The 27,038-nt window shown below is 39.8% G+C and overlaps 2 protein-coding genes across 2 annotated transcripts in view; one reads left to right on the forward strand and one right to left on the reverse strand.

The window, feature by feature from the left end:
• Positions 1–27,038, forward strand: part of ACAD11 (acyl-CoA dehydrogenase family member 11) — a 70,786-nt gene that overhangs the window by 25,471 nt on the left and 18,277 nt on the right. Inside the window, exons 9-13 of the mRNA XM_037061274.1 lie at positions 293–419; positions 7,189–7,266; positions 7,913–8,051; positions 12,711–12,818; positions 14,682–14,780. Coding sequence (XP_036917169.1) covers positions 293–419; positions 7,189–7,266; positions 7,913–8,051; positions 12,711–12,818; positions 14,682–14,780 — 551 coding nt within the window. The remainder of the gene's footprint in view (positions 1–292; positions 420–7,188; positions 7,267–7,912; positions 8,052–12,710; positions 12,819–14,681; positions 14,781–27,038) is intronic.
• ACKR4 (atypical chemokine receptor 4) lies at positions 15,214–21,707 on the reverse strand. Its single transcript, XM_037061275.1, has 2 exons — positions 19,775–21,707; positions 15,214–16,961 (listed from the first exon to the last, which is right to left on the reverse strand). Exons 1-2 carry the CDS (start codon positions 20,027–20,029, stop codon positions 15,903–15,905), a joined length of 1,314 nt encoding a protein of 437 aa, XP_036917170.1. The 5' UTR covers positions 20,030–21,707; the 3' UTR covers positions 15,214–15,902.

A 27,038-nucleotide genomic window follows, 5' to 3' on the forward strand; every position in this document is an offset into this window, starting at 1 on the left:
TGTTCCTCTCTCCCCCCTTTTTTTAGAGATTCTAAACAGTGACTTCATTAAAGATTCAAAATTATCATTGGTTGAGGTCACACCAGGCTTATGTTTTCCCCAAATAATGTGTAAGCGTTAAAGTTTATGATAAAAACAAAGTGATTCTGCCTTCACCCCATAATATGAAAGACTTAAAAAATTCTAAATATGGCAGCTCCTTCTGAGTGCTATTTTTGGGGAGTTAGGGAAGACTTCATATTATATTCAGAAATATAATAATTGGGTATCTTCATAACTTCTTTTTGCAAAGATCTTCCGGAACTACACTACCACAGATGGAGAGTACCCCAAAGTTGTTTGTACAGACTTGGAGAGGCCAGGAACTTCTTACGAGGGTGAAGCATTTCATGAAGCAGCACATCCTTCCAGCTGAAAAGGTGAACATCGTGTGAACAGAACGTGTTTGTGCTCAAGGACTATAGAATTACTTCTGTTATCTCCACTTCTAGGAGCACCACAGCGTCTGTGTCTTTGCAGTCAGTCCTTAACTAGGTGCCCCTCCTAACCTCAGCACTGAGCTGCTGTAGAACCTGATCCTGAAAAATCCCAAGGTTCTAAAATATACCAATGGAATGCTACAGATAAATCTGTGTAATTAAAATTAAGTCCAAAGGAATTAACTCTTTTTGTGAAGTTTAGAACCTTATATTAGAATAAAACACTACTTTGGGAGCTTTTGCCAAGGCAGTGACTTTAAGGTGTCTTGTTTGGTTGGTTGGTTGGTTTTGGTTTTTTTATAGACCCCTTTGAAAATTAAGAGAACTAGCCTTGGCTAGTGTAGCTCGGTGGATTGAGCGCGGGCCCGCAAACCACACGATCGAGATTCGATTCCCAGTCAAGACACATGCCTAGGTTGCAGGCCAATAGGGACTCATGAGAGGCAACCATACATTGATATTTCTCTCCTCCTCTCTCCTTCCCTTCCCCTCTAGAGATAAGTAAATAAAATCTTTTAAAAAAAAGAAAATTAAGAGAACTGTAGAGGAAACAAGGTAGGCATACCCAGAGAATTTTGAATGTCATTTCAAGGAGTTTATAAATACTACCACCCATCTCCTCACACGATACTGTTTTAAGGTATTGCGTTTCAGTCAGTTCACTGAGGGTAAAGAGTGCACCAACCCTCGCCTTGACAGGCTTTTATTGCTTTTCTGGGCACGTGACATGATAGTCCTCGTTTACTATGCACAGGTTTGGTTTAGGTGGTTACCTTTTACAGAAAACAAAGGAGAGGATGCCGCTAATTACTTCAAAGAGAAGGATGTTGCAGACCAAGGGCAAAAGTGGTTGAACCGGTTATGCTCCATACTGGGGAGGTTTAGCACAGACTTTAGAAAATTACAGTAAGCACTCGATGCCTCAATTCAGGGTGAGGGAGTTTTAGCAAAAGCAAGTCTCAAAGCAGCCTAGGTACAATGCAGGCCTGATTCCCCATGGGAGAACCTATCCGTGGGCATGGGTCCTGTGCATCAGACCTCTCTTTCTTCTGGGCGCTGGGGCCATACCCCACAGAATGGTCTCCTACAGTATTAAGAAAATGCAACACTTTTGATTCAAGATGGCAGCATTTACCTCTCCTCCACAAATGGAATAAATCGTTGAAAGCATAAAAACAGGAGGGGGACACATCAGAGGACTAAGGTTTTGAAAAGACAGTAGAGAAGGCCATTCTGTGAGCTTGTCATGAAATGCAGTACGGATACCACTGCATAGGAGAAGGTGGCAGGGCCCCTGGAAGAATGTGGCAGTTAGAGACAGTTGTCTCTGGATCGCAGTATAAATTCTGCAAATTAGTAGTAATGAGTGACCACGAGCAAGTGGTCACTTCTTTGTGGGGGACAGGATAATATCGTGGTTAGGAGTGAACACTCTGGGGTCAGATTATTTGACTCTGAATTAGTTTTGTGCCACTTTCCAGATGTGGGACCTTGGGAGTTTCAAACGTGTGCTTCAACCTTCTTAAGTACGAATTCATGCTCCTCATTAAAATACAATATTAATATTTTAGCCCTGGCTGGTGTGGCTCAGTGAACTGAGTGCCAGCCTACAAACGGAAAGGTTGCCATTTCAATTCCCAGTCAGGGCACATGCCTGGGTTGTGGGCTGGGTCCCCAGTGAGGGGTGTGTGAGAGGCAACCAATCGAGGTATCTCACACATCAGTGTTTCTCTCCCTGTCTTTCTTCCTCCCTTCTCCTCCTCTAAAAATAAATAAATACGATCTTTTAAAAATAATAATAAAATAAAAACAAATCAAACTGCATGGAACTAAGACAACCAAGGAATTAAAGAAACAGTCAACCAGGCCTGGCTGGTATAGCTCAGTGAATTGAGCACTGGATTGTGAACCAGAAGGTCACCAGTTTGATTCTCAGTCAGGGCACATGCCTGGGTTACAAGCCAGGTCCCCAGTGAGGGGGCACATGAGAGGCAACCACACATTGATTTTCCTCTCCCTCTCTCTCTTCTTCTTCTCTTCCCCTCTCTAAAAAATAAATAGTCTTAAAAATATATTATTTTAGTAATAATATTAAAATATCCTGAAATATTATATTTCATATTGCTTTGAAAATTTATTACAAGAAAATTTTTACGCAAGATAGGTTCAGGATTATGGATTATTGTTTCTAATATGGTCTGTAAACTACAAGTAAGATATTCTGAACCTGAATAAAAAAAGAGAACGGGAATTGGATTTGGAAAGCAGAATGGATCATAATACAAGAATAAACCACAACATAGGAAGCCACATCACAAAAGAATTCTGAAGTAAGAGAAGGCTATAGCACAGGTGGTAACTTTTTTTTTTTTTGACCAAAGAATTAACCTGTAGGTGGGCTGCTTGGGTTGGTCTCTAATACTCTCAGGTAGCAGTGGTGTGTGCCCTAGACAGAAAGCTGCAAGAATACTCCATACAAGCAAAGGATCTGTTTCAAAGAAGCCAGGGTTTCAACATACCAGCTAGTGCTCTGGAGTAGAATCCCCCATTTTTTGGCTTTATTTAATTGTGGTGGGGATTTGGTGGAGATTCCCGCTGGCCTATCAGCTTGCTAGATTCCTACCTGTTCACCCGAAACAGAAGCCTATCTGTTGACACGCTAGCACTTGCAATCAAGGGAGCACAGAAATTTCACAAATTGGGTTGTGATGCATCTGCTGAATTTAATATCATGCAGCCATTAAAATATTTGTAAAGAATTTGCAATAAAATGGTTTATAAGTAAAAAAAAACAAAACAAAAAACCAGACTGTAGATTTAAAGGGAAGATTGTCAGTGTTTTGTGTGGTGAGGAAAGCCAGTGTCATTTTGTAGTTGTATACCCTTCAGGTCTGGAATCCGTGCCCTTCTGATAACGTGAGCTCTTTCTTCCTTTAAAAAGTCTTACCAACATCTGTAGAAATGGTTCGTACTATAGAATGATTCTGAACAATAATGCTCCCTATCTGTGAATACACATTTTTGAAGTGATATTTGGAGAAGACAAATTTGCTTTTTCAAAATGGAAGGGGGAAAGCCTATAAAATTCTATCAAGTATTATAAGTTTACAAAAACTAAAAGTTAGGTTTAGAAAATAAGATTGTACCACATAATATACATTTTAATCGTATGTAACTTTAGCTAGTAAGCCTATTAATCACTTTTTCTTAGTACTTTTATATTTTCCCAATTTTCTATAACAGGAGAAAATGAGTTTATTTAAACAATTTTAATGACCTTTCGTAGCTCCTTGGATATCATGAAAGTAGAACATAATTTCATTATCTTTGAAAATGTTAAAGGCAATTCTTATTTAAAGTGCACGTGGATCAGGAGTCCTGAAAATAGCCTGTAAAACAGGAACTAGCAATATGACGTGTTACTGGGAACACACTTATAATAACATTCATCTTGTTTTCCCACTGAGTCTAATAATACACTAAGAACGATTGCTTCTTTCTAACAGACTCAAGTTTAACGTGAAAAACATAGTAAATGGCAAATTATTTGTAGGCTCAGATTTAAGATTCGGAACCAACAGACCCCCTCACAGTATCTCAGTAGTGAATGAGGAAGTTAGATACTAAAGGTGCTATTTTGGGAAGACTGATCAGGGATCAAGCATATTTTCTGCTTTCTTCTTCCACCAGTAAACTCTTTTATATTTTAAGAACTAAAGAAAACTCTTTGTAATGAGGTATTTTATTTTCATTCGGACCCTTACTGTACCACAAATAGAATTTGCAAATCTCTAAATGGATAGATTTTAGAACAGGAAGTATTAAATAATCATGTTTTCAAATAATTATATAAACACCGACATAATTTCTCAGAACTGTAGTATCATAGGCCAGTCAGAGATGAGGAATTCGTAAATGTATTGCATGTTTCTTATCAAACACAACAGCATTGACTATTTCTGTGGCAGTACGAGGCATGGAAATAATAAACAACCCTAAACAGGAAATTTCAGTGACTTCCTGAGAGAAATAACAAGTGCTGTTCATCCTGGTGCCTTTGAAAGAGCCACGCCGTGTCTTCCTGATGTTTTTACTGAACCTAGCAGCACTCCGGACCAGCAATTTGCACCGTTTTCATGTTGTGGCACGCGGAAACTAACGACTAAAATGCGCAGCACGCCATAAAATATATTTTTTGCCAATCTGACAAAAAAATAGGTGTAATTTTGATTCATTCACACCGGACAACTATTGTGTTGGCCATTGTCATTTTTTAAATGTGACGATGTGAGGGAAAAGAGGTCAGTGCCCCTGACTAAATAGTCAGGTACTGCATGCTTTAAAACTTCTTGTGGCACAGCGGTTGAAAATCCCTGCTCTAGACCAAAGAAGTTTGTCACCTGGAGTTTTGACAATGTTCATAGCTTTTAATGCAGTAAAGTAATTCTACCCGCCCAAGTGCAGGTGTAGAGGGCAGAAGGTGGGTGCAGAGATGCTGGGTTAGCAGGTGTTGGAGAGCGCCACTGCAGTCCAAGATTTTAGTTCGTCTTGGTGTTTCCGTTGCACGAATTAGAGACTGCTGTTGTTTGGTGTGGCTGTTGCCCATCGTGTTTATCACTTTACTTACTGTTCATTCCTTTCTGCAGCTCAGATGTTTCTTCAGGCTCCCTTAATGAGAATCTTCTAATAAGCTTTTCTCTTTCTCTTTTTCTTCTTTTTCTTTTTGCCCCAGGGGAGGGAAGTAATGATTTATCCTCATCTCTTCTCTCTCTGTATCTGCCCATCTCTGTGTCTCTATATATACCCTTCTGTCTCTGTTTCTCTCTCTGTCTCTAAAGCCTTTATTTTGCCCCAATTCTTGAAAGATCATTTTATTAGATATAGAATTTTAGATTAACAGTTATTTTCTCAGCAATTAGAGATACTATCCCACTGACATCCTCATTTGTGGCTCTGGGATGTAAGCTCTCAGTCTTGCTTAATGATATGTGACCTTGTCCCTTTAAAAACTTTTCTTCCCCTTTGATTTTCTGCAGTTTGTGCTCTGGCTTCATTGTGCTTTCTGAATTTGAGGGCTCCTGTCTTCTAGTTCTGAAAACATGTTAGATATCTTTTCCAGCATTCCATCTCTCCTCATTCTCCTCATTCTCCTCATTCTCCTCATCTACAGCTTCAATTAGGCTTATGTGAGAACTTCTATCTGTTCATCATGTCCCTCAACCTCTGGTATTTGCCTTCTGTTGAATTCTATGCTTCATTCAAGAAAGGAGATATTTCTTCAGATCCTTCTTTTGATTGTTTTCTTTCCAGCTGAGTCTAATTTCACTTTTCAACCATCCAAAGAGCAGTAGTTTTCAAAATGTGGATTGTGTCACAATTGCCTAGAAAGCTAGTAAAGAATACAGAAGCCCCAGGCTCACTGCAATAGGAGACGGCCTGGGCCCTGTTTTTTTTACCAAGTTCCCCAAGTGATTCTGAAACCTGCTGAAGTTCAAGAACTGCTGCCACTGAGCTTTTCTAGTTTAATTACTATTGCTTTTCTTTTCTTCAAGTTGCACTTAGTTCTTTTCAAATTTGTCCAGCTTGATAATCCTTTGTCATATTTTTATTTCCTTCCTTTGTTCTCAAAACCTATGGAGACAACTGCTTTATATTCTGTATCAGATCACTATTTTATCTAGTCTTTGGGGAGTGCGTTTCTGTTTTGTTGAACAATTGTTTTTGCTGATTTCTCGTGAATGGTGGCTTGTTTCCTCAAGTGTTCAGTAATTTTTCATTTCGAACTCATGCTCTTTGGAATTTCACTTTATCTGCTAGGATAATGTAAGGCTGCGTTCACAGCTCTCCCCCCAGAGAGGATTGGCTGGGATCCTGCCAGGTCCTCTAGGCACTGTCCTCAGGAACAATGGAAGCTTTATTTTTGGCTTGAGATTTTAGTGTCCCACAGGTCTCCAAATTCAGATCCCAAACTTGGACAAAGACAAGCTTCAGGATAGAAATGTTTATATTTTTCCTGCTTCATCCTATTGTATTTGTGGCCTTTTCCGTATGGTCTGCCTCTGAGGGGTGAGGTTTTGTTTTCTTCCCCACCCCGCCAACTTAGCTTTTGCCCATTAGGTACCCTGGCTTTGGTGCAAGGAAGAGATGACCTCTGATTCTCCCCTTTGTCCTGTTTGGGGCATTTGGCTTTGTCTCCTGCCCACTGCCTGTGTGGCCCATTGGAAACTAAGGCCCAGGCCACCATGGGTCAGACTACACCCCTCAGCCAAATGCACCTCCAATGCTCACTCACACCTGAAGAGTCAGGCTTTTTTAATTCTTGGCCTCTGAGGATTTTTAAAAGTTTCCTCCCAGCACAGCTATGCATTACTAAAGGTATTTTTAAGTTATTTTAAATATCTCACCTGATATTTTTAGCTGTACTACACTGGGAGGGGTTTATGGGACCATCTAGTGTGTCGCATTGCTGAAAATGAAACATTCAAACCTCGGTATAGATTTGGGGACTCTATCATCTAGCATTGAGGGAGCATAGTTTTGTGAGCAGCAAGCCTCCAGAATGTTTTGTACTTCTGTGTCTGCTTTTAGAAAGAAATATGATTGATTTGATAAAAGTGCTACTTCACCTAAATATGCTTTGTTTGGATTTTATGGCTTTATTTACTTTGTACTAACTTTAGCCAATGAACTTTTTTTTTATTCCTTTAAGGAGGTAATTGAGTTCTATGTTCAGAATGAAAATTCAGTAGACAAGTGGAAAAAGCCTTCAGTAATTGATAAACTCAAGGTAAGAAAAATAAGAAAACCTTTAACATTGGAAAATTCATGTGTAGGTCTTTTTAAGACCTTAGTTTGTTTTTGTTGCTGCTGTTATATATGTAGAGGATAATTATATCAATAATAACTTTTTTAAAAAAATTAAAAATAGAATCTGTAACATACAAAGTAGGTTGCATAGTGTTTTATGTATACTGATGAAGACACCCTTTTAAAGCTGTTCAGAGAAATACAGTGAACACTACTTACCACCATCTGTCACTTAATTGAGACTAAAGTCAAGCAAGGAATTTGTCTTATTTGGGCTTAACCCAAATTTCATGTTTTCAAATCACAATACAAAAAAGTTATTTGGCGTAATTATGCTCAAGAGTGGGAGCTTTTGTAATAGCTCTGTTCAGTAAGAAGTTCTCAAGCAAATTTGGTTCTTTAGCCAAATCCAAGGAAGCTTGGAGGAAAAGTCATTTATCAGTTAAGAAACTATCGGTCATGATGAATCAATAGTGACTTGTTTTTAGATAACAGGATAAAATGAAATAAATAAGTTCATAAATGTTCTTAAATTTCAAAAAGCTTAAGTATCAATACCCTATAAATAAAACTACTTTGGGTCATGGCAAATTATGATCACTCTGGCATATTCATCACCTTGACAGGAAATGGCCAAAGCAGAGGGTCTCTGGAACTTGTTTTTGCCAGCTGTCAGCGGTCTCAGCCAGGTGGACTATGCCTTGATTGCTGAAGAAACAGGAAAATGCTTTTTTGCTCCACACATCTTTAACTGCCAAGCACCAGGTTACTACATTATTGAAAACAGATGTTCTCACATATTTTGAGCGTGTTTAAACTTTCTCTATTTTATGACAAAGAAGTTTTTCATACATAAAATTTTTGATTTAAATTTGTTTATACTTTTACTTCTTAGTTACTTTGATTTAGATGTTAAAAACTGAATCTAATTTCTCAATGGATTACTCTTTTGTTAAATGCCATTACATTAAGAGTATTAGTTAATAGAATCTGCCACCAAAGGGATGTATAGTATAATGATGGGAGCAGTTTCCTGATTGGGTATTTGATATTTCTATGGCTAGTTGGCATGAATAGAGAGTTCCACATCTTTTGGTTACTTCACTGTCTTTCCATTTATTCACCAATTATTTACTATGTACTATGTGGCAAGCCCTGTTTTATGTTTTTGAGTTATATCAAGGAATAAAATAAAGAAAGATTCCTGACCCCACGGAGCTGATAATGGATATCATTATCATCAATAATGTCTCCCTTCTAATGGAGGGAGACAAAATTGAGTGATAAATATAGTAAGTAAATAATGTAGTAAGCTTGAAGATGAAAAGTGCTTTGGGAATAAAGATCTTAGCGGGGAAGTTGGGATGGGGGGCTCTGGACTGCTGAAAGACAAGGGATGTGGATTACAATTTAAAGTAGAACAGTTGGACTGGGCCTTATTTGGAAAATGACATTTGATAAAGACTTAAAAGGAGCGAGTTAGCCATGCTGATGTCTCAGGGAAGGGTTTTCAGAGCTGAGGGAACAGAAAGTGTACCGTCTGAAGACAATAATGTGTGTGATAGGTGTGTTCCAGGAGTAGCCGAGGAAGCCAGTGTGGCTGGGAGAGTAGTAGAAGACATCAGAGAGGAAAGGACCTTATTTATATGCTGGGCCTTACAGAGCAGGTAAGGGCTTATCACAGAGAAATGGAAAGCCGTTGAAGATTTGAGCAAAGCAATGGCAAGATGTGACCCAGGTTTTAAGAGTATCACTTTGTCTGCTATGTTGAGAATTAACCGAAGGAGGGAAGTGGGGAGTTTGTTGTAATTATTCTAGTGAAATATGATGGCATTTTGTTCTAGGGGAGTAGCAGTGGAAGGGGTGAGAAATGGAAAGATTCTAAATATATTTTGGAGCAGAGCCAAGAGGATTTCCTCATTGGGTATGAGGTATACATGGGGAAGTCAAGGACACCACTAAGGACTTTGACATGGAAATTGAAAGGATGAGGGAAGGAGGCTGACTTTTCTCTAAAAAGATAATGTAGAATATAATCTATAGAAGGTGTTTTCAGAACTGGATTTGCAGAAGAACCACCTAAGGAATTTTTTAAAGTCCAGATTCGCAGGCTCCTTCCCTGGAGATTCTGACTCGGTAGGTGTAGGGTAGGCCCTGGGAATACTCGGATGCCGCCAGTCAGGAACGGGCCGTTGATGTGTAGTAGAAGGGCAACGGTACGACAGCCTATCGTATTCCTGCACAAGTTAGGCCTCAGTCTTGTCTTTTGTGCTCATTGTATGGCCCTGGTGCTAAAGTCTTCCTAAAAGAGTTAGTGAGGGGTGGAGTTGCCAAAAAGAGGTGTATTGGATATCTGAGAGAAAACATAAGCTGGTGATTTAGCAAAGTGTTTCCTCCCTGTTCTTTGACTCTTCATTTCTTTGGAACCATTGAGATAGTTCCTAGACTTCTGTTGATGATTGACTTTGACCCTGGTGTGATTTTCCCTCTTCCCAATTTATCAAATCACTGTTGTAGTACATTCTAATCTAATAATAAGGCTATTGTGAAAGTAAAGAAATCTATTCACAAAGTTTCTAAAGATTCATCTCATTGGGGTGAAGCTATTACATCATACTGCATAGGTGGCTCACTTTTATGGAAAGAGAACTTCTAATCTTTTGTTTAAAACTTGTTTATTGTTCTGGCCAAGATGGAGGCATAGGTGGAAATACTGTGCCTCCTCTCACAACCAAGTTTAAAGACAACAAAGTTTTAATAACAAAAATGCAGGTTGGAAGATCAGCAGGAGGGATTTACCTAGGCCAGTCAGCTGCAAGGATTGGCTGTGGCCATTAGCAACCAAGAACTTGGTCTGGAGCAACCAAGGCTCAACTACAAGGGGAGGATGTACTCTGCCCACACAAAGGACACACTTTAAGTACCCAACTTGGGTGATAGGAGAGGCTTGGCACTGGAGCCTACAGGACACCTACTACATTAGACCACACTACCATGACATGGAGTCAAAGCAGCTCTACTAAATGCATAGATACAGACACAGGGAGGCTGCCAAAATGAGGAGACAAAGAAATATGGCCCAAATGAAAGAACAGATCAAAACTCCCGAAAAAAGGTAAACAAAATGGACAAAAGCAATCTATCAGATGCAGAGTTCAAAAACAGTCTTTCATAAGGATGCTCAAGAACTTTAGTGAGGACCTCAGCAGCATAAAAAAGATCCAGTGAGAAATGAAGGACACACTAATTTGCAGGAAAACAACAGTAGAATGGAAGAAGCCAAAAATCAAATCAATGATTTGGAACATAAAGAACTAAAAAAAAAAGAAACATGTAAATCAAAAAGAAGAAAAAGGAATCCAAAAAAATGAGGTTAGGAGAAACAGCCTCTGGGACAACTTTAGGAGAGCCAACATTCACATCAGAGGGGTGCCAGAAGAAGAGAAAGAACAGGAAATTGGAAATCTATCTGAAAAAAAATAGTGAAAGAAAACTTTCTTATATTGGTGAAAGAAATAGATATGCAAGTCCAGGAAATAGAATCCCAATTCTGATCGGTGCAAAGAGGCCCACTCCAAAACACATCATTGTAAAAGGCCAAAGGTTAAAGATAAAGACTTCTAAAAGCAAGATAAAAGAGGTTAGTTACCAGTAGGTTGCCAGATGGGAGCAGGGAGGGGAAAAATAGGTGAAGAGGTGAAGGGATTGAGAAATGCAAATATGTAGTTAGAGAATAGCCATGGGATGTAAAGTACAGTGTAGGAAATGAAGTAGCCAAAGAACTTATAGGCATGACCCATGGACATGAACAGTGGTGTGGGTATTGCCTGAGAGAGTGGGGGGTGCTGGGTGGAAAGGGGCAAAGAGGGAAAATCAGGACAACTGTAATAGCTTAATCAATAAAATATAATTTTTTAAAAAGATGAATTTCTACTCAAGCTACCTAAATTATTTCCCAAGTAGTTATAAAAGTTTATAGGAAACATATGTCATCATCCAATTTGGCTTTTTGAGCTTTGCCCTTTAATCATACAATATTGTATTTCGGAGTGCTGAAAATAGCAATTTTAATTCTAAAGCTATTAGTGGAAAATTGGGGTCCATTGGGCTGACGAGGGGAGAAACATCTGTAGAAGTAACTTACCTAGGCTCTTTTCCCACCCATAGATAATAGGTTCGTTGGGCCAGCTTCTTGGAATAAATCGGTAAACCCTTTTGGAGAGTTTATTTTCAACATTTGCCTCGTTTGAACTATAACAAGAAACACTGAATTCAAAACAAGCAAAGAAAAGAGTGAGCTTCATTTTTTTCAACTCAGGTCTCATTTTCTTCCTCAATCAAAAAGAATTTTAAGCTTGTGTTAATCTACTGAGAATTTTGCATTTTAATATGACTTTGGCTCCATGATGAGTATATGAACAGAGTACAAACATATTTGGAGAGACTTAACTTAGATTTAACTCAAATTTTCATAGGCATTTTAGTGACTGTCCTAAAGTCATTGTACGAGGTGATATTAAATTCTTTCTCAAAATCTTGTAAGTAATCAGTATTCAAGGGAAAGGTTTTCAGTACTACTTTTTGAAATTTGATAGGAATGAAAATCAGAGAAAGGCATCTAGAGCATTTTGCTCTATGGCACACACGAGGCTTTTCTTTTTAAAAAAAACACCTGAGGGTGATGCTATGGTGTCGTCATGCACTGCACAGTGCCTGCTGAGCATTGCAGAGGGCTTGTCATGTTCTACCCAGGACAGGGGTTCTGTGTTTAGCATCCTTGAGATACAAGCTGGTACTTTTTTAGATGGTATTGGGTACACAGTAGTAAGAACACTGTTAGAGGTAAAGAGACAATAATTACTATGTGAGTTCAGAAGGAGATATTTCTGACTGGGTAATCAAAGATTCTTCATAATGAAGGTGGCTTAGAAGCAGGAATTTACTTAGGAATGATTGGTAGAATTTCAGTTGAGAGAAGGCCTGGCTGGTGCAAACATATGGAAGTAAGATAGCAAAGAGTGTGTTTGAGAAACTGGAATCTCCATAGAATAATGTTCACTGTTTCCCAGGAGTGTTTCAACCCTGGCAGAGGATATTGGCAAGATACCCAGCACAGGTTAGGCCAGTAAATTGTTTCCACCGATCCTAATTGAGTGAGATCTCACTAGAGCTGTGCTTCATTGAGGGAGAGTGGACAAGTGTTTGTGGTTCAGAACAAGCCGAATAAATACTCACTGAAAGCCATGTACTTATAAATACTGTATGGCACACCTTTGTTGTAAGTTATATTTACTATTATGCTTCAGAATATTGTTAGCAAAGTTTGCTTTAAAAAGATGACCATCTGTATTATCTACATAAATTCTAGACTTCATATTAGTAAAGTATAAAATTCAAAACAAATGCTTTTCTTACCACATGTAGACACGGGGAACATGGAGTTACTCCACCTGTATGGAAGTGAAAAGCAGAAGCAGCAGTGGCTTGAGCCTCTTCTTCAAGGGAGCATTGCCTCCTGCTTCTGTATGACAGGTAAAAAAGCGAACCAGTCTTCTCCCTTCGTGTAGTCCGTCACCCAGAGGCATTGTGGGTGAGCAGAAGAAGTGTGGGGCGTGGCTCTGTGGCAGGCAATTTTTTTGTGGTCAGAATGTAAATAGCTTTGTTTTGAGCCCACTTTTAAATTTGGGCCCTTTTTAAAAATTTGTATTTATTTGTTTTTAGAGAGAGAGAAAGGGAGGTGGGGGAAGAAAGGGAGGGAAACATTGATCTGTTTCTTCTTGCATGTCCCCTGTCTGGGGACTGAATCTGGGACCCAGGTATGTGCCCTGACCGGGAACCAAACCAGCAAGCCTTCATTTTGAACAATGCCTATCCAACTGAGCTACACCAGATAGGGCTAAATTGTGGAATTTTTAAATGTGCAGAATGAAAGTTGACTTCCCCTTAGGGAGGACACAAGGTGTTTTCTGGTAGGCATTAGCAGCAGAGTGCCCCTAGTTTCATAATGTTTTGTCTTGCTTTTCTAAAATTGCCACCTATGGATACTAAAGGTCATTTTTGCCCTTATGTATGAAATATTCATCTTTGTGATAATTTTGTATTGATACTTACAAAATACTTAACTCTGCATAAACCTGGAAAAGCAGAACTTTCACCAGTGCTGGTCATGTGGCTCAGATTATCTTATGGGGAGATACAGCTAAGAGCATGTTAATAAAAATGGTTTGGTTCCACTTGCACATAGGAAACATTCATTGACTCTTGAAGAGACAAACAGTATCTCATAATTGAGGTAGAATTAAATTAAATTTCATCTGGCCATAATTTTAGCCATATTTTATTGTCTTCTGGAATATTACATACATTTATAATAGCAAACTGCTCTCTATCAGTAATAGGCATTTATAACACCTGTAGTACAATGCACTGTCTTTCTATAAAGCACTAATTCGAGGTTACAGAATAAGCAGAGTCAACAGCCCCCTTTCTAAAGAAACTGAGTCTCGCCCTGGCTGGTGTGGCTCAGTTGATTGAGCACAGGCCTGTGAAGCAAAGGGTCACCAGTTCGATTCTCAGTCAGGGCACATGCCTGGGTTGCAGGCCAGTACCCAGTGGGAGACCCATGAGAGGCAACCACACATTAATGTTTCTCTCCCACTCTTTCTCCTTCCCTTCCCCTCTCTCTAAAAATAAATAAATAAATAAATAAATAAATAAATAAATAAATAGAAAGAAACTGAGTCTCTAATTTTAGAAACCGAGCACATGAAATATCTGATGGAGGACCCATTTAAATGAACATTCTATTGCCAAGTGCAGATTACTATGATCGGGACCTAGCCCATGGATTCTGAAATTCCGTGCAGTAAAGCAGTCATGTATGAGTTCCATGGAAAACTTTCTGAAGATGCTAAGTGTTGAGCAGGCTTTATAGAAAGCAAAGTAAGTAAGTAAGTAAGTCAGTGAAAGCATTCCTGATGGAATCTGCAAGGCATAGTTAGAAATTATTTAAGATAGTAAACTGTATGGTAAGGAAATCTGGCTTGTAAATATTTAGTACAGACTTCCGTTGTGGGAAGAACAATGTTTTTAATTTATGCTTGATGACTGGAAAAGGGATTGAGTTTTATCCCAAGTCATATATCAATGAGGAAACCAAGAACACAGTTCAGATTGCTGATCTCCACTGTTCTATTTCATTCGCTTATTCTCCCAATGAACATTGATTGAATATACTATTTGTAGGTTATGGGAGAACCAGGGTGGAATGGGGGGAGGATAGGAAGATGACAAAGATGTTCTCTCTGTCCTCAGAGAGTTCACATTTCCCTCTGCAAGTCTCTCTTGTAAACGGACATCTGCCTTCCTGCAAATTGAGCCTTTGTTTACTTGTAGAGCCCGATGTAGCCTCCAGCGACGCCACAAACATTGAATGCAGCATCCAGCGAGATGGAGATAGCTACGTGGTTAATGGCAAGAAATGGTGGAGCAGTGGTGAGTGTTCAAACCGACCCTTTGTGCTAGACACTGTCCTAAAATAATATGACACACAGCTCTTACTCTTACAATGCCAGTTCTTTACGTTCTGCCTTAGCATTTTCAAACTTAGAAATAGTTGATAAAAAGTAATTTTGTAACATGTCTTGATTAGGTGATGTTTAAGAGCAGAAAATGTCTTTTCCTTTTATAGTTTGTGAAAGGTAAAATTCATATTAATGCACAATATTTTGGACCTTTGGAATATCTATCAAAATTAAATTTTAATAGGGACATGTCCTATGTACTACAATAATTTATATGTAGTTGTTTTTAGAGAGAAACTACATGTTACCTAAAATAATTTATTGTGCTACATATTTTCATGTCTTAAAAATACAAGTTTTTAAATGAAAAGTAAGAATCTTTATACATAGAAAAATACATTGTTTAGTCAGCTGTCAGTAAGAGACTCATAAATAAATGAACACTTTAGAAAGTTATAAAAGTAACTGATTATAATAATTATCAGATATGGTTGTCTGAAGATCGCTTCCGGATTGTGCATGATAAGTCCAATGGGATAACCAGTTCACTACTAAAGAAAGGTGACCTAGGCAAGCAAACTGTGTGCTGAGAAACTTACCAGCAATGTATTAAAAAGGCCAGAAAAGCTTTTTATGTACTTTTTTATTGTTGATTGTTACTTTGGGAGTTTTATGAAATCACTTACAAATTAAGAAACAAGAAAAGAAGGGTAGATGAAGTTGTGCTGTATAGTTATTCAAGTATTAAAATTATGCAGGAAAATCATTTTTATGTAATGTAAAATAATAAATGCCCCTTAATATAAGCCTCTTGATTAATGTTAGATGGCCTACTTATTGCATGATGGTCTTATTACGTATGCTTGTTACTACTATTTTCTGGTATTGTATATTTTAATTTGCATGTTTATGCATTGATTATTTTGTTTCCTGTTCTTGACTTCTACCCTCCCCCATTCCTCACCCCAACTCTTCTTTGTTGTAAGTTGCGACCACGTGTTTGAGGTTCAAAGTTGAGAATAATGCAGGTGTTTTATCTGGGGGCCAAGCATCGTTCATGTGTGTCGAAGCAAGACAGAAGGCAGTTTTACGTTTAAATGCTGAATGTACTGGTTGGCTCTGTAGGGACTTCGGAATCCAAAGGAATCTCCACATTTTGTCTTTGTCTTCTCCAGGACCCATATTTCTTGGCAACTTTCATAATGTAGTTTTTAAAAGAGGATCCCATGAAGACATACAGGACTGGGTTGAGGCAACTGTGAAAGAGCGCGATGCTCTCTGTGATCTGGATGGCCACATCCATGCGTTTGCTCAGGTCGCAGTCCGTGATCAGGGAGTAGATGATGTCTATGGCTTGGCAGAACTTGACAATGTTGTAAGGCAGCTGAGTGACAATGAAAACTATAACCACTGTGAACAGAACTTTGAGGGGTCCAGATATTTTAATGTTTGGCATCCTGATGAGGGTCCTGGCCGTGATAAAGTAGCACACGCCCATAATGAGAAAGGGAATAACAAACCCGATGCAGATTTCCAGCATTTGGATGGATGCCTTCAGTGATGTTTGCAGGTGGTATGGAAAGATGGGAATGCACCTGGCCTGGTGATTTACTGTGTAAAAAACCAGCTGAGGTATACTCAGCAAGATGGCAAACATCCAGACGCAGAAGCAGATGAGCCGGCATGGTTTTCGCACCCGTGAATGGCCCGGGGCTTTGGTTACCGCCCAGTATCTGTCTATGCTGATACAAGCCAAAAACTGCATTCCAGAGACAAAGTTGACTGTGTACAAGGCCGAAGTGACCTTGCACATGATTTTCCCTAAAACCCACCCATGAACTGCATTAACGGCCCAAAAGGGCAGAGTGAATAGGAGGAGTAAATCTGCCACCGCCAAATTCAGGATGTACACATCTGTTTTGGTTCTCTGCTTCTTGTAATAGGCATAAATTGCCACTACGATGGAGTTTCCAGCAAGTCCGATGATGAAAGCTATCGTGTAGAAGGCAGGCAGGAAAACTTTGGCAAATTTCCTGACCTCTTCTTTGACACAGACCACTTCATACTGACTGTAGTCATGAGTGCCGTTTATTTCATTTTCCTCATAGTAGTAATCCATTGATTGGTTGTGTTCCAAAGCCATGGCTGCGATCTAAATGGCAGAAAGAATACAGGATACTCATTTTAATGTTGCTTAAAAGGAAACACTTTAAAAAATATATTTTGTTTAGATTTTATTTATTTATCTTTAGAGGGGAAGGGAAGGAGAGAAGGAGAGAAATATCAATGTGTGGTTGCCTCTCATGAGTCCCCTTTTGGGAACTGGCCTGCAACCCAGGCATGTACCCTGACTGGGAATCGAACCGCGATCATCTGGTTCGCAGGCTCACGTTCAATCCCCTGAGCTATACCAGCCAGGGCTAGGAAACACTTCTTATCTATCATATGTTTTGTTCTCTTACTAGAGAATAGTTTGTTGCCATAACATCCATGAGCCTGAATCTACCATTTTTGAAATCATTAATGGAAGCCACAGTAGAGTATATCCCAAGAACTTTTTTCATCCTTTGTCTTTATAAGTCTGGGTGCAGGAGCTGGGATTTACACACGGGAGCTAAAAATAATACCCTGAGGAATTTCCTTAATCACTAAATCCTAAATAAAAATCATGCCTTCTTTTGTGAAAAAACTTTTTAAAATATGAAAGTTTAGTCAGATTTCAGTTAAAAGGAATAAAACATGTTATAATTTTTACATATACAGGTTTGTGATTCATATGCAGTATATTGACCAATTAAATAAAAATACATATTTTAATCGCTTAAAGTTTCTTTTTATTTATTTTTAAACTTATGTTTAGATGTTATCTGAGCATTTATGCTCAGCCTCATTAGCTGGCATTTATAAAGCAGTCTTTTCTAGTTCACCTTCCTCCAGATGCTGTCCCTGCCTGCTCCTTCTGTCACCTCACTGGTCCCCAAGCCCACTAGTCACTTAAGCACGCACCATCCCAACTTCTCTCTTACCTTCATCAGTGATTTCCTGGCAGCCCTTCAGTTCTGATTTTTACCTTCCAAACAGATCTCGAATCTGTCTCCTCTTAATCGGCACTCTTTGCCACATCCGCACAGACCATCACTGTTTCTCGCCTGGCCTACCACAGTATCTTCCTAACTGGCATCCTGCTGTTCTTATTCTTCCTTTCCACCTCCTCCTCAAACACGTTTTTCTTCCTGCCACCAGAGTGCTGTCTCTCTAAAACGCCCATCTGTTACTCCCCTGCTTGGCTCCTCACCTGAAAGACACATCTCTTCACCTGAAAGATGCAGTCCAAGCTCCTTGGCATGATATCCAAGGCTCCCTCCATAATTTGGTCCTACCCGTGGTTCCTGCCACCTCTCTCTACTGTGGGCCCCAGAACCATAGATAGTACCAGTACTGAGTAACCCGAGCTACAGTACTCATTCTGGTCCTTTACCTATTATACCATTTCCTGTCCTTCCCTTGAAGGGCCAGTTCCTACCCAATGACCTTTGATATCACCTGTTCCCCCAGGAAGATTTTCCTGATCCAACAGCTATACATACATACTTCTCAGAGAACTGATCCTATCCTACGGAAAAGATGTGTTTCCTAGACCACATTTTCCCTCTGTGTTCCAAGTTTCCTGAGATTGTAATTGATACTTTACAGGGTGCCTGGCACACACTAGTTGCTCAGTAAACATCTATCAAAGAAAGGTTTCACCAGGAGATATTAAGCTATTACTCTCCTGTCTCATTATTGTTATTTTACTATATTGGCCATTAATATGCAGAATTCACAAGTTTTAAAATGTATTTAATAATAACTTTCAATGGTTTTATTAGAGTTTTATTAATGAGTTTTGTTTTGCTTTTTCTTAGCCTTTCTGTCTCCCCATGGTTATTTTTGTCCTTGGAAGAACCCCAAATATTTTTATAGAATCAGTAATGAAAATATTTTCAGAACAATGTGGCATGCCCTGGCTGGTGGGCTCAGTGGATCCAGTGCCACCCTGTGAACCAAAGTATTGCCGGTTCGATTCCCAATCAGGGCACATGCTGGGGTTGCAGGCCAGGTCTCCAGTAGGGGGCACACGAGAGGCAGCCACACATTAATGTTTTTCTCCCTCTCTTTCTCCCTCCCTTCCTCTCTGTCTAAAATAAATAAATAAATAAAATCTAAAAAAGAAAACCAGTGTGACAACAGTACATTTTCAAAATAATATTTTTATACTTGCTAACCTTTTGGGGATGAGTAAAGCAAAGTAAAGAAGGCCCCCTGAGGAAAGATACCACATAAAAGAATCACTTTAATTATTTAAAAACCAGGTGCTAACAGTTTAAAATGACTCCTTTTATCCTTAATGCGATTTGAAAGTTCCAATCTAGAAGATTACTCTGGATTTCATTAATTATTAACAAAAAAAGAACTTTGTTCTTTCTTTCTCTTTCATCTTAAACCAGAAACTTTAAACCTGATCATAAGGAAGAACACAGGTAAATAATATAAGGTTTTAAGGAAAGATGTTTTAAAATAAGAATTGATCTTACTAAAAATGTGCATAAATAGGGATAGGAATGGAAATTATTTCCGAAAGGATCCTCTGACAGATGCACAGAAACACATTTAGATGTCTTTGTAATTACTACAAGAATAAAAAAATGGGTGTTTGTAAAACAAAGCAACAAAGTGATGCAACAAAAGCTGTTTTTCATTAACAACATTCCATAGACAAGTAATGGTATTAAAATAATACATTTTCTTCACACTGTGTTCAGATATTTGTTATAAGCTTAAAGTGTACAGCTGTTTTCAAATAGTTCTTTTTTGCACATAAGGGTTTAGATTTTTATGCATGAAAGCCCCCCCTACAAAGGTAAATACACAAAGTCTTTGGCTTTTAAAAAAATCCTACGTTAGAATGAGAAAAGGAAAACCAACCTGTTTCAGTGAGCAGAGAGCAGCAGTCTTGAGTGTGGTGTGAATGAAATCCAAAGACCTCTTCTTAACTCCACTTACTTTTGTTTTCGTTTTTATACCCCGCCTTTGTCTTGCATCCAAGAGGGCTTTCCTGCAGTTTAACCTTGTGGGTGCTTGATCTGTATTTTCTGTGTAACCATCCCGTGAAAGCAAATCCAGGGACTTAAGTGTCCTAGGATACAAACCTGAAAGAATTACATCTTGTTTCAACAACATCAGGCCGTTCAAAGTTTCCACTTAGCCAAAAGCAACCAGAAAGCACCTGTGGCTTAGGAACTGACCGCCAAGCAGAAAGAATTCCCCCAGGAGCGGCCAGGCAGCTGGTAAGCATTTGCAGGCTGCAGCAAAGAAAATCTCTCTCAAGTTGTATCGCCTAGGAAAGAAAACAAAATGGTTTTGTCACCCAGAAAGTTATCTTTTTGAAGACTCAATTGTCAAAGACTAAATTCTAAGTAATCATTAGGCATATCTAGAATTTAACTTTGTATGCCACATGAATATTTTACTTAAGCTATTAGACTCCTTTTTACTTCACTGTACTCCCCTATCCTTAATCTCAGAGAATGCCTTTCCCGTGACTTTAAACCCCACTGCCTTCTTGTAACCTTTTCCTTCAGGCCAGCAGCCCATCCTGTGTCTGAGTAAGTTGTTTATTTTCCCTACATTTTAAGCAAATGAAAATTAGAGAAAGATGAGACATTTATCCAGATTTAGCCTTTGTGGTTCATTTGAACTCTCCTGTCCTCACATTTACATAAGTTCTCTCATTCACTGTATATTCACGCAAGGCTGGGCTCAGTCTCCACCTGCAGGAGTTATTTCAGACCCTTGCCATTTTTCTCTCCAAGCAGTTGCTCTAACTCCGTTCACAGAAAAGAGGCTCCGGGTCACTGCGGGCTCTGTCTTCCCACACCTGCGCACAGTACATATCTGAGGGTACCACCGGGTTCTCCTCCTTGTTGCCCACCAGGCCCTGAGGAAGAGTCATTTTCATGGAACTAAACCAGCACACCAGGAAAAACAGTCCCTGGATTGCTGGTGTTTGTCATTTTCTATAAATGCTCCCTCTAAGGCCAATTCTAAGCTACCAATGTGAAGCCCCTGAAAGGAAAGTGCCAAGAGGAGGGCAGAATCAGCCCTCCTGAGCAGGCTCCAGCACACTTCTCCCAAAGGAGGTGTGGCTTATATTTACCACACTGATCCGTCCTCTCTTGCTGCCTTCAGAAGGACACTGCTCCTAACGTTATCCCCATCCCTCCCCTCTCTAGACTATCGGGTTTTGCCCTTCTCTTCTTACCTGTTGTTCCTCTTGATTTGATACACATCAGGGCAGGAGGAAATGAATGAGCAACCTTCCACGAAATTCTCAGAGTGGCCTACAAAATCCCTCCATCTCTCATTGCCTCCCTGACCGAACTTCGTAGTACTCACCCCTTTTCTTGCTTGTCCTGCCACACCAGCCTCCTTGCTGGGCTGGAATGTACCAGGCATATTTCCTACTGAGAGCTTTTGTACTGGCTCTTCTATCTTGTGGAATGTGCTTCCTCTTAATGTTTGCAAGGCTCACTCTCTCATCTGCTTCAAGTTTTGTCCAGTCACCACCTTCTCACTGAGGAAATGCACCCCCTCCACCTATACTTCCACTTCACCTTAACCACAGCACATACCATGTGCTAATGTACCATAGCAGTTGTCTGTTGTTTCTCGCCCTGTTGTAGAATATAAACTTCATCAGGGCAGGTACTTTCGTTTGCTTCTTCACTGGTATATTCCAAGTGCTTAGAATAGTGTCTGGCACATAGTATGTCTGCAATTAATATTTTGATTGAATAAATAATCCTACTTTTCCTTCCAATTATTACCCCATTTTACTTGCCCTTGATGCTATCCTTCTTCTAATTAAAAAAAATTTTCAATTATAGTTGACATGCAATACTGTGTTAGTTGCAGGTGTACAGCAGAGGGGTTAGACATTTGTATAAGGTAGAGGTGATCCCCCGGGTAAGTCTAGTACCCACCTGACAGTGGGTACTAGTCATACAGTTACTATAATATTACTAACTACATTGCCGATGCTGTGCTTTACACCCCCACCCCGTGTCTATTTTATAAATGGCAACTTTGTACTTAATCCCATCACCTTTTTTACCCAGCTCCCCAACCCCCTCCCATTTGACCACCATTAGTGTGTTCTTTGTGTCTATGAGTGTGTCCCAGTTCTGTTTGCTCATGTATTTTGTTTTTTTAGGTTCCACATATAAGGGAAACCATTTGGTATTTTTCTTTCTCTGACTGACTTATTTCATTTAACATAATACCCTCTAGGCCCATCCCTGTTGTCACAAATGGTAAGATTTCATTTTCATGGCAGAGTAATATTCCACTGTGTGTGTGCGCCACATTATCTTTTCTATTCATCTATAGATGGACACTTTAATTGCTTGTATATCTTGGCTATTATAAATAATGCTGCAGTGAACATAGGGATGTATACATCTTTTCAAATATATGTTTTGTATTTCTTTGGATAAATACCCAGAAGTGGAATTGCTAAGTCCCGTGGTAGTTCTGTTGTTACTTTTTTTGAGGAACCTCGATACTCTTTCTCACAGCGGCTTCACCAGTTTCAGTCCCACCAACAGTGCACAAGGGTTCCCTTTTCTCCACATCTTCACCAACACTTGTTGTTTGTTGATTTATTCACTGTTCTGATAGGTGTGAGGTGATGATCTTATTGTGGTTTTAATTTTCATTTCCCTGATGATCAGTGATATTCAGCATCTTTTCATATGTATATTGGCCATCCGTGCATCTTCTTTGGAGAAATGTTGGTTCAGGTTCTCTGCTTCATCTAATCCACTATTGATTCCATTTAATGTATTAAATGGAATATTTAATTCATTTCATTTCAGTTATTGTTTTCTTCAATTCTCACTGGTTCTTTTTTATGGTTTCTATTTCTTCATGTAAGTTCTCACTGAGTTCATCTACTCTTACCCTAAGTTCATTGAGCATCCTTATAACCAGTGTTTTGAACTCTGTATCTGGTAGATTGCTTGCTTCAATTTTGTTTTTTTCTGGAGTTTTATCCGGTTCTTTCATTTGGGGCATGTTCCTTTGCCCCCTCATTTCGGCAGCCTCCCTGTGTTTGTTTCCGTGTCTTAGGTAGAGGTGCTACATCTCCCGTCTTGACAGAATGACCCGACGTCGTAGGTGTCCTGTGAGGCCTGTGACACAGTGTCCATGACCACCTGAGCTGGGTGCTCCAGGGCTGTAACCTTGTGTGTGTTGTGTGTGTATTCCTGTTGAGCCGGATTGCTGTTGGTGCATCAGTGGGTGGAACTAACCCTCAGGTTGACTGGCTGTGAGGTCTGACTGTGACCGTAGTGCAGGAGCCGCTGTGTGGGAACTGACCCCATGGAGCTGGGTTTGCTCTAGCACTGCTCTGGTGCTTGCTGAGTCTACCTTTTGGGTGTGTTATTTGTGGAGCTGATTGGGTGATGCTCTGGTGTGATCTGAAGCTGGCCACTGTGTGTATTGGTTCTGTAGCCTCTAATGGGGGCTGGGGGTAGAGGGGTCAGCTGGTGTTTGTATCCTGTCCAGGGCCACCTGGTAATAGTTACAAAGTGATCTGTGGCAGTTGCTGTTTGGAGGTGCCTGCAAGAGGCTGTGGTGCAAATTAAGGTTGGCTGCCACTAGTGCTGGGCTTGGGCCCATTTAGCAAGGGGTACAGGGCAATACTGAGGCCAGTCCCTGCTTGTTTGGGGTTTGTGGACCTCTGAGAGACTTTTTAAAAGTCCATAGCATGGTTCAAGACAAGCCACTTGTGTGAAACAGCCGCTGAAAGAGGTTTAAGGTAGGCATATAAGTTGGGTGGGACAGTCTCGGGGAATCACCCTGGTGGGACAAGAGTAGTGTTAGCCAGGTTAATGGAGACTGCCTGTGCCTGCCCTCTGTGAGCGAAGTTGGCTTCACAAAGGAGAAATGGCACCTGCTAGCATTTTCGCCAGCCCCTGCCAGCGGCGACGGAGGAGGGCTCAACAAAGGAACAATTAGTGCCTGCCAGAACTTCAGTCCTGGACGGTTTTGCCCCTCCAGCCTTCATCCTGATGCTAGACAGTTGAGATCCTCCCAGTATGTCCCCGGTGCTTTATCAACTGCTATCCCTTTGCAGGAACTTAGGATGACTGTGAGTGAGTGAGTCAGGCCCTTTAAGAGGGCCCATAGCAGCCCTCTGGTCTCACCTCCATGGGGGCCGTGCTGATTTTCACAGCCAGGTATCAAGGGGACTCCCCTTGCTGCCACTGGTGTTCCAGGTTTGGAAGCCCAGGGTGGGCTGAGCTCCCTCACTCCTCAGGGGTGACGCCTGCTGTAGACATACACGTTGTGGTTCTTAACCTCCACTCGTGAGTGTGGGGCCAGCCCATTTTGTGTCTCCACCTCTACTACCAGTCTTGACATGACTTCTTTGTATCCTTTGTTATGTGAGTTCTGTTCTGCTAGTCTTCACTTGGTTCTCAGGGGTGGCTGTTGCATAATTTAGTTATAATTTTGATATGGTTGTTGGAGGAGGTGAGCACAGTGTCTACCTACACTGCCATCCTGACCAGCAATCAATGCTACACTTCTGTAATGACTAGTCTATACCTGCAGCTTCCGTAATTAGCAATTTACATGATCTCTCTTCAGTTATGTGCATACAGTACTGATTTGTGGGCTTTTGCTTTTGCTCTTTCTCCTATCTAGAATACACCTCCCATCTCACCATCGCTCCCTAACTCCTGTTTAGGATTCAGATCAGGTCTGACCTTAACATTACTTCATACAGGAAACCTTCCCCAGCTCTTCTAGATTAGTTTAGATATACATACTCTTTACTCCAATACTGCTGTCTCACTAATTGTTAGTACTTGTTAAAATATTCTATCTTCCATAGCAATTTTGCATCCTGCATGTAATATCCTCAACATTTCGTTTCGTGCCTTATGCAAAGTACCAGCTTACTGAATAATTATTAAGTACGTGAATGAATCAACAAATCAACCGGTTTTAAGTCACTTGTCCTCCACAACCTACAAGTTTAGCAATGGAGCTGTTATAGGGATGTCCATTACCTCCCTGTACATTACCTGTGCTCCCACCACTGATGTACAGTGTCTTTCCCCTGGAACCTGGCCTAGAGAACGTGTTCTTTGACCACCACTTTGCTTCCCAAATGGCTTCTAAGGGATTCAGTGCTCCTCCCTCCCCACCCGTGCCAGCCAGGTGTGGTATTTTCCTCCAATTTTTTGGTTTTTCTTTTTAAAATTGTTTTTAATGTATGATAGGTTTATATAGATAAGCCGACTCATCTTTTTCTTTGATTTCATTTATCATTTTTAAGGTTTAAAATTTCTTTTCTATCTAAAGATTTCTTTAAAAATTGTCTTCTAGTTTCTTATAGCTTATATAAGTTAAAAAAATTTCGATTGTAATTATCTGGAATTTTGACCCAGCTGCGTCCTGTGACTACAACAGCAAAGCAGCAGCAGAGCGTGGGGCACTCGTTCACTGAGTGCTGGGTGTTAAGCTTGCCTGGAGGTGTGGTAATATCTAGTATTTGAAATAAGTGGATTTCAAAGTGTTCCCCCATTAAAAATCACACATATTAATACTTTTATTAATACTTTTAGAGAATACATGAGATTGGTTTTTTAAAAGTGAATGATAGTATATGATGAACATTATTGTTAGCAAGTGGAAATTTCATTGTAAAATGGTACTTAATTCATAATGGTTTTTCATTCCAATTTGGATTAAGGCTAAGTATTAGTTTTAAACCTAAGACCAAATGAAGTTTGAGTATTTCACCTTAGAGAGTCAGTGTTGGTAGAAGAAATAGCCTTGGAAATTTGCAGATGGCTGACTGTGCTTTGTATCATAAAATCATTTGCGTCACTTTCTTTATCGCTACTGACCGCACCCATACCCAGCAGTCATGTTCCCTCCCCAACTGCCAGCTTTCCTTCTGGTAGAGAGTGATTCTGTTTAATAACTCTGTGGATTGTATGAGTCTAAGAAATTAAAATTCACCAGCAAACATGAGGGAGATGTCCTTTTCAGCCTGACTTAATCCTGGCACTTGAATAGTCTTGAAATGCCAGAGTTTGAATCAAAAACAAAGTTATTTTATCTATGCCATCTGTTTTCATTCACGAAGGCCTGTGACATAGCAGATATGTTTAAATATTTGCTAGTCTATTCAGATTTCCTCTAATATATTTTATCTATGACATTTGGTATCCTGTTCATTAACTAAAATAATATGAAAGAGCAAAACTCTCTCTAGAAGAAGGATGTTTCAGATGCTGTACCTGCCAAAGTCTGCTTGGAGCCAAGAGGAGATGATATATTTGTGAGGGGTTTTTCTATCTCATGCAACATCAAGGTTAAATCAAAATATTTCAACCCTTGCAATCTGTGCGCTCACTCTTACTTCCCCTACTTAGTGGCCCCCAAACAAGAGCCACTTTAGAGGCTTTGTGTTTTTTTAATTGTTTCAGATTAGATTGAGCAAAGGAGAGGCAAAGAATTATTTGCTGTTTACTTATCTATTTTCTTTGGATTGTACCCGATACCTGAACTCTGTTGGGCACTTACGCAGTGCTGTAGCAACAATTTTTCATGACAGAAATTTCAAGGCCAGAAATGCTATTGGGAAATATTAGAGAAAAATACACATATTCCGAGTATTAGGAAGCGGGGCTCTTGACTAGGGTTTAAGGAAACTGGAGAGAAGATTTTACTGTGAATGACTTAGCTTCTGGTTATGTAGGATTAAGATCCATGAAATCTTAGAAGATTTGTCCAAAATGTTCTTCATTACCAGGATAGAAATTGAGAAAGAAAAGTTCTATAATGAAAGTGAACCCAAGTCATACCATTATTTCCTAATCTGATTTTCAGAAGTATGGTCACCCAGGAGGCGAAGAGTTATATAGAGCAAGTGGCCTGACCCTTCACCTGTGGGCCTTAAGGTTTCCCATGACTGAAACCTTAAAAACCCCAAGGAGAAAAATATCTAGTTGAAAATTTGAAAGTGACCCTCACTAGAAAAAGAGGCTCTTTGTAATTCCTAACTAAGAATCAAAGCATGTTTGCATATTATTGTACATCTAGGTCCAATCAAGGGTGAAAAGAAATCCCCCCAGCCCAGCGTTCTCAGATAAGGAATTCCAGTTATGAT

This window comes from Sturnira hondurensis, unplaced genomic scaffold (assembly GCF_014824575.4).
Source record: "Sturnira hondurensis isolate 20B ecotype Veracruz unplaced genomic scaffold, ASM1482457v3 Scaffold0013299, whole genome shotgun sequence".
NCBI lineage: Eukaryota > Metazoa > Chordata > Mammalia > Chiroptera > Phyllostomidae > Sturnira > Sturnira hondurensis.

Bases quoted from the DNA above. Each gene is read 5' to 3' on its own strand.
- ACKR4 (XM_037061275.1), bottom strand. From the start codon at position 20,029: ATGTTGTTGAAACAAGATGTAATTCTTTCAGGTTTGTATCCTAGGACA. The intron at 16,962-19,774 runs GTTGGTTTTCCT...TCTGCCATTTAG, and splicing joins CTCTCTGCTCACTGAAACAG to ATCGCAGCCATGGCTTTGGA.